Here is an 11,962-nt window from a genome sequence, read left to right on the forward strand (position 1 = left end):
TTGTGTGGATACTTGGAAAATGAATGTTACATCACATATTTTGTTATGTATTTTTAGGAGCTAAGAAAATTTAATAACAATAAAAAAAAATGTCTTGAATCTTGAGGAACTCGGTTTGCAAACAAAAAACCAAGTCTGCTAAAACAGGCCGGGCAAGGTAACATGTCATACTAGGTTAGTGTTGATCACTGATCAGAGACCAGTTTAAAATTAACACTCTAGTTTATGTTAGACCGGTCTAGTTCAAAATAAAAAATTCAAAACTTGATTTAATATTTATTATTATTAACCATATTAAATCTGGATTCTAAGGGTGCTAGGGGCGTGTCTCGGATACTGGCGTCGGATATAAGGGTAGATATGACAAAGCAAGAAGGTGTTTTCTTTGATAACTTCCAAGTTGTTCTTTTGTGCTTTGTTGATGGGTGGATATGACAGTGTTGACACATTGTTTTTTTACCAACATGAAAGGATGTATTTAGACCTTCTTTGTCTTGTTAAAATGCTTATCACATACATTGCTTATGAGAAAACGAACCAACTGGGGTAGCCCAGTTGGCCACCGACACCCACCTCTTCCCAGAGATACCGGGTTCGAGTCTTGGGAGTGGCATATGTCTTCCAGGGTAAGAACTCGGCATGGGGAAGTCACCGCGGAGCTAGCTTGGTCGGGTAGCGGCTCCCGGAGTGAGATCACTCCGGCGGTTGGGAGGACCGTGCACTATCCCCCCCCCCCCCTCTTATGAGAAAACGGCCTCATACTGACATAAAATAACTTTTCAGGGTGGAACATTTTTCATTAAACAAGATAAATCAAATTAAATTTCAAATTCATAATAAAAGCATATTAATCATTGTTTAAATGCATAATAGAAAATGCAATATTTTTATCAATTTATATTTTCCGAATTGTAGCCATTATAATATCTCTATTTAAATATTGTTAAAAAATCGTTAGTTTTCATGCATGATAAGAATATGTATATTTAATTATAATGAAGATATGAATAGTAGTGTAAATTTATAAATTATAAACAAGTTAGTTAAAAAAAGGTAAAATACAAGATCAAAAATATTATCCAAATAAAAGGTAATGATAAATTAATATAAAAAGTAAATTAATAATAGTGATTTTCTCATTTTAGATTATTTGAATTGAATATAATTCATTTCTCAATACACTGCCATTCCACTTTTCGATGTGAATTGAATACAACAATCATCAACCTTCTTTCCTCACTTTAAATTCTTTTTCTTCTTCAATCTTTCGAGCTCTCTGCAACTTTTCCATTCATCGGAATTTTTTTTCGTTTGTTCTGTACTTTCTTCTTTGCTCATGGGGTGCGGTATTAATATTTCATGGGGTGCGATATCAAAATTTCATAAGGGACACATCTCGCATGTATGCTAACCAAAAAAAATCCATGGGATGCGCCCGCCCACCCAGAAGATAACCTAGGTCCACCCCTGGTAGCGGGAGTAGGAAATATAATTGGGCACAAATCAGTTGTTAAATAAAAAAAAAAAGACAGGGGCAATAATCAAGTAAATATGATTATTAGTTTATTACTAATAAAGGGTATTGAAAATTGAACGAATGCTAGAACCTATGTCGCAACTGCATAATTCCAAAAGAGTAAGGGGTTGTTTGGCAACATCTGAATAGTACCAGTAAGAGAGGTTTGAACCATTAAGAGTCTGTATAATGCTTAACTGTTCAGAGGCAAATGTCTGAACAATTCAGATTAGAGGTCTTAACCAACCATTCAGACTCTGTATAAATCTTAACAATTCAGAGGCAAATGTCTCAACCATTCAGACATCTGCTCGTGAAACAAACAGTCTGAACCATTAAGAGCCTCATTAAGAAGTAAACAAACAGTCCCGAAATTATAAAAATCGTACTTTATGTTGACACCAGATTGCAAACTATATCCTTTATCTTCAAAAAGCACATAAAATGTACGTGATGTTTGCAAACTCTTACACATTACGTCCTTTAACCCTAACTCAATTAGTTTTCATGGTTAAAGCTAACCAAGTGAACCGCATATGAGGGTATTTTGGTCATTTTACCCCTAATATATATTACACGGACATATTGACACATAACTCCCCTTTTTATCTCAACTCTCCATCTCTCTAAAACTATCTTGCCGTCACCACCTTCCCCACGACCAGCAACACCTTCCCTCACCACTACCACACACCGACCGCCGCCACCTTCCACATGGCCACCAATAAACTCTTCTCGCAAAATCCCCCCATAATCGAATTAATAATACCACTTTCAGCTCCAACAAACATTGAGATGGTGTGCCGCTTCACCCAACTACAGAAAGTATGAATTCAAAAATGGGTGGCGGCGCAACTTGTTGCCCGACTACCTGCCATTGCTTTATAATTGCCCTTTTTCGTGTGGAATGATATCGATTTCTAAAAGATAAAAAAAAATTATTACAACAACCCTACCTCATTATGAGCAGATCGCCAGATCCAAGAGTCGAATACGCGGATCTGTAAGAGTCGAATACGCCTGATCTGCAAGAGCCGAATATGCAGATCTAACTGTTTTCTCGTCAGCCTCTCCGCGGTGGTGTACGCGCCAGCTACGGTGGCACGTTTGAACTGAAGATTTTGAGTGTTTGATTTTGGAAGCGGTTGTGATGGTGAGGATGAATTGAAGGTGAAATTGGAGGAAATGAATAGAGATGATTGGGTTTACAGGTTAAATTTTTCAACCCATATATTTATTTATGTAAAACCATCAACCCTAGCCCTCACACTCTAACCGTAACACAAAAGTTAACGCTAATAGGCGTGACCCATCCAACGTGGCAAAGCTGTCTGGGCGTGAAAGGCGCTATACACCGTACCAGTGGGGGATGTGAGAGCAAAAAGTGGACAAATCTGCCTAACTTGGTTCAGTTTGATCAATGAAAAGTCAAAACTGATTATGGGTAGTTTTGGTTAATGTAGTCGGGTCAATTAAAGTGGTTTCAAATAGTGTAGCCGTCTTTTCTCGGGCTGATTTTTTCTAACCCTGCCCATAGCCATCAGAACTTTCAAAAGAACTTTTTATATGCAAATAAGCCGAGTGACGAAACGAAAATATTCAAAGTGGGCATTACTGGTAAGAGAATGTACCCAAAAAACAAAACAATGTCTGATAAAATAATTACCCATATACCATCTTCCAAACACCTTAAACCATCTTCATCTTTGTTGGCCCTACCAATAACAATAAATGTCGGTTAAAACCAAACAAAGCAACTACCGTTACCGGCCCTACATTTGGGCTGGCTCTATAGGGTTTTGTAAGCATTTAGTTTGGCACAACTTTCGTTGTTATCAATGCATCATAATTGTCCCTTAGCTTCTTTAAAAGTCAATATTTTTTTAGAGCGAAACAATCATAAATGTAACTTTTAAAATGCATTTTACCTCTTGATCTTCACTATCCTTTTTACTTGTACTCGTTATAAAACTTCTCAAGCGCCCGGATACGTTTCCGTCTGATCCCTCTTAATCTCTCCTTACCATCCTCCTAAATTGCATACGGATACAGAACAGTCACCCAATTTTTGCCCAAAGAGAAGGCACATCATACACCTAGATCAGAAAAAAACACAGAAAAAAGGTAAATAGAAAAAAACAATGATAAAAAATTAAACACAATAGAAGTTGTTGTTTTAAACCTTCCACATCTTCTTGCAGCGATCATGCTTCGTGCTCACGAAGATAAACGGTTCAAGTTCTGTTTCTTGGAGAACCTCTTCCACACACACGCCACAACCTTTCTCAAAAAAGCCGCCATGTTTCTTGGTCATTTCAACATTATCTCTTATATTATATAAGATAAAAATAAAAACATATATCACTCTTTACTCGGTCTCCCTCTCTCTCTTCTCAAAAAGGCCCCACCACCACCACTACAAGGACCTCCATCACCGAACACCCACCACCTCCGTCCAGAAAACCCATCATTATCACCGCCATCACACCATCTGTAAGGGCATGTACTTATAGGTTTACGTTGTCTTGTATTTTCTAGTTTGTGTTGGTTTAGTAAGTTATGGGTTTGGTCGATGTTACATGTATGCGAATAGGGGTTGGGCTTGGCCAAGTTGTATTAGGTCATCCTATATGTTATAAATAGGATGCACCTAGGACTTAGTTTGGTTGTTGATGTTTAGCAAACATTGTAATTGTGTACCAAACGATTCTCTTAAATCGTGTGCACTTGATCTTAATACAATCGATTTCGTTCTTCTTCTTTTACACTTTTCTTAGTTTTCCACACTTTGATTAGTGTATTATGATATCCGATTTGGGTTCTTGGACTTACACCATCATAATCATCAGTGTCACACCCATCACAACATCATAATAATCACCGTCACACCATCATAATAATCATCATCACACCATCATAATCATTACCGTCATCACACCATAACAACCAAAATCCACCACCATCCTCCACTAGATCTACGGCGAACACAAACCTCAAATCAATCAACACCAAAATCCTCTTATCTGCAATTATTTCTTCGTTATTCAAGAGTTCACACGTCTGATTAAAGTAAATTTATGAAATGTTCAAGCTCAGTAAAGAAGACGTTTGAAATAATCTCTCGAGAAAGATGGTTACAGTCTTACAAAAGTAATCCCTCAGATCTGTTTTTCTCTCTAAAATTTATGTTTCTCACTCTAAAAATACACATTAAGTGTGTGTTTCAGACAAAGAACATTGAGATGAAATTTGGGCCAAAATCATCCCTTAAATAACATAGATGAAATTATGTTATGAATTTGAGATGAAATTTGGGGTTTTGTGAGATTGATGAGAGAGAAAGAGATGAAAAAGTTGATGTTTTGGAGAACAAGAAAAGAAGGGTGGGTATATATATATATATATAACTTGCAACATATCTATGCATTATGATTTGTAACATAATGCTTAGTGGGTTGTACCATTAAAGACAAATTTGTATTTCATTTAAATACTATAAATAATTTTACGAGCTGACACGGCGTAACGTGCGTGTGTGGTTAAACGTTTTTACGTCGTCTATTTTTTCGTTTCACATGTTCATCGTAACGCTCAGGTCCTAGATCGACTTAGTTATGTTTTTATATGTTTTACATTTCAGTTTAATTTTTTCGCATTAACACGCTGCAACTTTAGTGTTGGTGGTCGCTGGTAGGGGTGTTCAAGATCGGATTATCCGCTTTTTGGATATCCGAAAATCAGATATCCAAAAATTTCGGATGGTGAATATTGGTATCTGAATCCGAATCCGAAATTTCGGATTCGGATTCGGATATCTAAACGGATAATCCGAATTAAAAAAAAAACAAAAACTTCTATTTCAAACAACTACACAAATTCAAAAGAATTCAAAGCTAATATACCAGATCTCTAATTCTCTACTGATGAATAATGATTAACAATAAACAAAGCTATTAGATTGAACTTTTCTTATTAAAAACTATTTTATAAACACAAATATCATATCTTTAAGAGTTATGTATTAGAAATTAAGAGAATCTGTATGAAGATTATGAACTCAAAAACTAAAGAATAGGCAAATATAAAGTATCTACAAAAACCCAAAAATAGCTAAGGATGAAGATTGTGAATTCAAACGAGCAAATACAATCAAATAGAAGTATAACTTAAAGTAGATCGCTGTGGAGATAAAGGCTTCGCTGACCGGAGACATCGAGACGACGTCCGGCGGCCGGTGAATGGCGGTGGGAGAAGGGTGAGGTGGAGTGGCGACGACGTTGTTATGGTGAGAACTGAGAACCCTAATTTTTCAAAAGGGTGAAGACTACTGATGTTCAACGCACGTGCACTTGTAATGTGTATATATGTGTCACACCCCAACCGATGGCGGAATCATCAGGGCGCGGCACTGAGCGAAACAGATTGTCCAGAAGTTTCCACAACAACTTTTAATACAAATTCAGTTTAAAGTGATACGTCCCATACCGTATCCAGAATAAATAACAAGTTATTACAGATAACATCCAAACAATTAATCCTGTTCCGACAACTCAGATTCAAATATAAATACAGCAATTGTTTATCTGCTTCTAGACCCCTATTCTGTTGACTTTCTGGCTGTATTGCCAGAGGACAAGATCTACAGACAACTATGCCCCAGACGCTTGTTCTTGGCAGACAACCATTTGTTGGGGGCTCCTAGAAACTTATTCTAGCTTCACTTCCCTAGCAAGCAAATATCCTAAACACCTGTCACATACGTTAAAATAAAGTCAATACATAAAATGTAAAGGTGAGCATACAAGTTTGATATTAGCATATAGAGTTCGAATAATTTACACATAACCAGCACGTACACAGAGGGAAATGATGCATGTTAATTATCGACATGGACCTATCGATACCAACGACTGCGGGTTGACTGTCCGAGACAGTTCGCAATACAGGATTACCACCGTAATCCATGCAAGTAATTGTCCTTAACAACCCCCGTGTGAACGGGTGCTGAGTCCAAACTATAGTACTACGTTGCTAAGGCAGGTAGACAGCATTCCACGTGTAAACATAACAACAAGCATACATTTAGTCACGTAATACATGCAATAGGTTAGCGTTCAAATAGTTTGAATAGTGTGTTCGATTGTGATTTTGATAGGTAACGTATGTAACACCCAAAAGTGCTAAAGCAAAAAAAAAGGGTTCGAGTATACTCACAGTGATTGATTATGGATTGAAGGGAGCGCTGAGAGTAGGGTTAGCCTGAATAGTTCGATAGCACAACAATGAGTAACGCGGAAATGCAAACAAGTGCAAAGGATCGAATGGCCTGGTCGATCGAACAGCAGGTTCGATCGAACGGGCTGTTCGACCGGCTTGAAAGTCCGTTTGAACAGTCCTGTTCGATCGGCCGGTAGGCTCGATCGGCTGGTCCATTCGAGTGGATTGTTTCTTCCTCAGATGTGTTTGTGTATGATGGTTTGAACTTTTGAAGTTTTCGTTGTAGTATACGAGAACACTAAAGTGTTCTTGCCTTTCAAGTCGATCGATCGAACGGACCGTTCGATCGGCCGGCGTAACCGATCGGCTAGGAACTTCAGAAGTAGTTCTTAACAGGATGTCGCTCGATCGAACAACCTGTTCGATCGGCTGGCATTCTCCACTACGAATGAGTTGTAAAATCGATCAGGTGTTGAAGCATAGTATCTCATGATCCGAGGAGTAATGTTTACCAATCGAGTAGTATACTCGATCGAACATCACCTCGTCAATAGCATACTTCCTAAAGTTTGAAAAGTGAACCATGTGCTAGCCGATCGGCTGGTATGTTCGCTCGACTGAGCTGTTCGTTCGAACAGCCTAGCCGTTCGGCCAGCAGTTCTGACTTGGTCGGCCTTTCGTCTAACACTTGGCTGTTTGGTCATTTGTCATGATTTTAAGGTGTTTCGACAGCGAGTTAAACCATTATAACGTGGGTCCTTACTTGCTTCACCGGTTCGGACAGGAATCACCCAAGTCCGGCTGGTGAACTGTTCGGAACGGTAGTTTGATGTTTAACCCGAAATCGGTGAACCTTGTAGATAGTAACCGAATCTTGAACCTTTTAATCGTTAGAATGATTAGTTAGTTGGTTCGAACTCCGTTTCTATCGGTTTAAGGTTTTGAGTGTAAAATGTTGAAGAAAAGTTGGAAATCTTTCCATGAATATGTTAAGATTCTTACAAACCTTAGTTTGTTTATGTGGAAATCGGTCAGATCTAAGCTATTCATGGTTGAATGAGGCCAAAGCATGATGTTCTTTGAGAGCACCATGATGACATCACCCAAGAACACTTAGATCTTGGTGATTTCACGGTTAGAAATCAAGTTTTGAAAGATAGAAAGGTGTAGAATCATGTAATGATAAAAAACGTACAAGAATTAGAGTGAAAACTTACCGGGGTTGAGAGAAATCTGAGAAAAGGTAAAGAACAAGGCTGGTTCGGTCAGAGCTTTCCAAAAATAGTAAGGGTGACAATGACAGGGCTATTTATAGGCTCCAAAAGGGGAAAGTGTCAGCCGATCGGCCAGGAGTTCCGATCGAATGGTCTGCTCGATCGGCTAGGAACATGCTAGCCGATCAGCTGGCCTGTTCGATCAGGATGCCTCCTGTTTGATCCGCGACCCCTTTTGAGTATTTCGCGATGATTTTCGATGTTTCGATGTCGATGGACGATGATACGAATAAGCTAGAGTTCCTAGTCAAATTACTTTCAGTCCCAACTACTATATCTAACATACAATCTTCTATAAGTCACGTTTCGATGTCGGTTTCGATTGAGTTTGATTGCCTTCGAGTTTCGATTCGAGTTTCGATTGATTCGATTGAATACCACACAAACATAAAGTAAACATGCACAAGTAACACATAAGGCACACACACATGTAAGTATTACCACACCAGTTTCGCATAGTTCGAGCCTCGAGTTCGATTGATTGATTCGATTAACTTTATCGCATTGTTACTTCCTACTATTCACAGTCGTAAATCGGTCGCATTGATTAAACATTCGATTACTTCGATTCTTTCTGATTACAGCACTTACTTCACAGAATACAACTAAACATAAAATCGACTAGTTACAGTCAAGAAGTCAAAGTTGACTTGGACTTTGACTTTGACTTTGACATTCGAAAACACGGGGTGTTACAATATGTATTTTAGTTTAAGGTGTAAATGGGTAATGGATATATTATATATGTTTTTTATATTTTAAGTTTTCGGATTCGGATAATCCGATTATCCGAAAATTCTTAAAATAAACATCCGAATTCGAATCCGAATTTTCGGATTATCCGACTTTCGGATATCCGAAATTTCGGATATTTCGGATACGGGTTTTCGGATATTTCGGATTCGGTTTCGGATTCAGATTTTTTTGAACACCCTAGTCGCTGGTATTAGTGTGGCATTGGTGTTCGCCTCCGCCGCAACGTGGGGGTGCTTAATACTAGTTTATCTTATTTAATAAAATAGGTAAGATGCACACTCTCTAAGAATCAAAATATGTTAGAATAAAGATTCTACCCATTGGTTCTTTCACTTGTGCTCGTAACCCTCACGCAACCACTCATGCACCACCTCCTCGACTCACCATCACTTCCTCCACCACCAGCACATTGGCGTACTCTTACCAGCCTAACGCTTACTAGCTCAACAGTTATTGATGAAGAGGTTGCCAAACAGCCCTAACTTTGGAATCACAAAGCTCAATACTATACATTCAATATTCATATTTCAATTTTTTCATTATAAAAGCATGAATGTCATTTGTTAATAAACATAAAACATATGTCCAACCACTTTATTAATACTCATGAAAAAAAAAAATAGCTAGTATCTTACTAAACAAAACAAATTCATATCTAACAAGTAGGCAAAAGATCAAATACAAATAATTTTAACATAATAAACATACAAATTGAAGGAAAACTCAAAAAGACAAGGTGACATTTTTGTAATTACAACCAACTATCAAAGTTACTATACAAATGTGAACTCAACAAAAAATACCTAAAAAACGCAATTTTTTAACATTTTTTATTAAAAAATCGCTACATTTTGTTAGCAAAAAAAAAAAAAATTCTTTTTGCTGCTACTAAAAGTAGCGATTTTTTAGTAAAAAATGTTAAATAATAATAATAATAATTTGTGTGTTTTTTTTATTTTTTAGATTTTTTAGGTTTTTTGGGGGGTTTAGTTTTTAGCATTTTAGCTTGGGTTGGGGGGGGGGGGGTTAGGTTTTTTTTGGGGTTGGGGGGGGGGGGGGAGGGGGGTTAGGTTTTTTTTAGGTTTTTTAAGTATATTTATAGAGTAACTTTGATAGTTATTGATAATTACAAAAATGCTACCTTGTCTTTTTGAGTTTTTCTTCAATTTGTATGTTTAGTATGCAGAGCCGTTCCTACGTTTTTGGAGACCCTAAGCGAACTATGAAGTAGGGGCCCTAATTTCGTCGATAAACTCTCCTCTAATCCCGACGCAATGGGTGATTGCCCTTACTTTTTTCGTCTAGTGATAGCCGATAGCCTAGAAATTGAAAGAAGGTTGCGATGGGAAGTGGGAACGATGATTGCGGCTGTATTTAGGGGCTTTAGGCAGCTAAATATTGATGATTACAACGATGGTTGTCTTGTAACAGTTAGAAATTAAGGCGAAATGGGTTTTGAAACTTGGCATTTGTTTGTTAAACAATATTTATTTTGCGCTCCTTCAACAAAAAAACAGTTTAGTTTTGAAATAAACGTATTTATTTAGGCCTAATAATATACTATATATAAAAACTTTCTAAAAATTGGAGGCCCTTATTTTTTGGTGGCCCTAGGCCCGTGCCTAGATTGCTAAGCCTATGGGCCGGCTCTGTTAGTATGTTAAGATTATTTGTACAAGAACTTTACCCCTAACAAGTAACTATTATTATATTAAGAGAGGCCTTTTACGCTTACAAAACCTCTTCCTCTTTTTTATGTTGCCCTTGGCACCGCTTTTAACTCTCTCGTTACCTTCTTCATTGTGCTGCTGCATATTATACATAGAAATCATGACAATTTTGGTATCAACCAACACCTGCAAAAATATGTGTGTGTTAAAAGAAAAGACATATAGATCAAACCTTGGCATTCCTTTTTTGTCAATCATAATTGCTATTATTATTAACATGGGGATAGGGAGATACGAGGCTCTTGACAAATATACTGGTGCCAATATAGTATCCATTGCGCTGGGCACACAGGTACCATCATCATAATTGTAGACACAATTAGTTTCTTCTTTTTGTGAATCCACCACAGCTGTCAAGTGATGTGCAACATCATACTTTCTCTCGCAATGATCATTGTATAGTTCCCACTTGTTGTTTTTCATCACCCATTTCTTGCTAGCAAGAGGGTAATTGTATAAATATATGCATAGACAATCTTCTATAACCCCCAGCCTGTGAAAGTAATCACAATTAAGAAACAGATCCAGTGGTGGTACCAGGATTTCTTTAAATTTCTCTGTAGATAGATCTAAAGAAATAATTACTTTCTTATCATCTTTATCGGTCATGAACCAATGAAGTGCCCCGCCACATAAGATACCAGCTCTACCCACATTCATTTTCCACTCCACTTCACCAATAACTTTCCAAGTATTTGATTTCAATGTTAACGCATGAAAAAGTGTGCACCTTGAATAAATACTTTCCATAGATCCTGCTATAACCTTGTAATCATCAGCATACGAATCATAACCAAAACCCCAACATACTAACTGCCTGATCTTTATAATTTGCTGAAAGGGCGGCGTTGGCAGTTTCCTCTCCTCTCCTCCAGTCGAAGGATTGGTTACTACAAGTTGAGCATCTCTAGGAGAAACGCATACTAGGCCATCACAAGAACCAACCATACATATACCATTGCCGTAAAACCATGCGTCTTTAGTCGCATTTATGGAGAAACAGATCCTTCTGTGTGTGAAGTCATGATTGTGACGATCGTTGTGGTATGCATGGTTCAAGTGAGCTTTAACAAAAGGAGGACTGATAAGAAGAGATTGCCAGGACTTACACACGCTCTTGCATCGGATTACATCTTTCACATCCAATAGCAACAGTATCTGCTCAACCACATCAAGAGGAACCTCCGCCATTCCAACCCTAGTCGCTCGCCGCTGCAAGCAAACCAGATTGAGCGGCCGGCAACTGTCTATGTTTCTAAGCCCCATAAATTGTAATCAGAGACAAGCCCAAATGCCAGAAAACATTAGAACCCCCAGCCCAAACACAAAAAAAAGTAACCGAACCATTCGTTAACTATGGTTTCCTACATTATTCAAATACAAAAAAAAAAAAAAAAAAAAAAATTATCAAATACAAAAAAAAGCATATCCTTTCCATGTAAAAAAATATATTTTCTAGGAAAAGATTA

The 11,962-nt window shown here is 37.7% G+C and overlaps 1 protein-coding gene across 1 annotated transcript; it reads right to left on the reverse strand.

Moving 5' to 3' along the window:
* Window positions 1–3,573: 3,573 nt before the first annotated feature.
* Window positions 3,574–11,684, reverse strand: LOC110876555 (F-box protein CPR1-like). The gene is made up of 4 exons (XM_022124724.1): window positions 10,749–11,684; window positions 10,504–10,619; window positions 3,699–3,843; window positions 3,574–3,612 (listed from the first exon to the last, which is right to left on the reverse strand). The coding sequence occupies exons 1-4, from the start codon at window positions 11,682–11,684 to the stop codon at window positions 3,574–3,576; spliced, it is 1,236 nt and encodes a 411-aa protein (XP_021980416.1).
* Window positions 11,685–11,962: the final 278 nt, after the last annotated feature.

Source organism: Helianthus annuus, chromosome 14, assembly GCF_002127325.2.
Source record: "Helianthus annuus cultivar XRQ/B chromosome 14, HanXRQr2.0-SUNRISE, whole genome shotgun sequence".
NCBI lineage: Eukaryota > Viridiplantae > Streptophyta > Magnoliopsida > Asterales > Asteraceae > Helianthus > Helianthus annuus.

What these genes read in the sequence shown, in the direction of transcription:
- LOC110876555 (XM_022124724.1), bottom strand. Translation starts at nt 11,684, where the DNA reads ATGGCGGAGGTTCCTCTTGATGTGGTTGAGCAGATACTGTTGCTATTG. An exon ending in TGGATACTATATTGGCACCA is followed by an intron (nt 10,620 to 10,748) that starts GTATATTTGTCA and finishes ATATTTTTGCAG; the next exon opens with GTGTTGGTTGATACCAAAAT. An exon ending in GCTGCAAGAAGATGTGGAAG is followed by an intron (nt 3,613 to 3,698) that starts GTTTAAAACAAC and finishes TTTCTGATCTAG; the next exon opens with GTGTATGATGTGCCTTCTCT.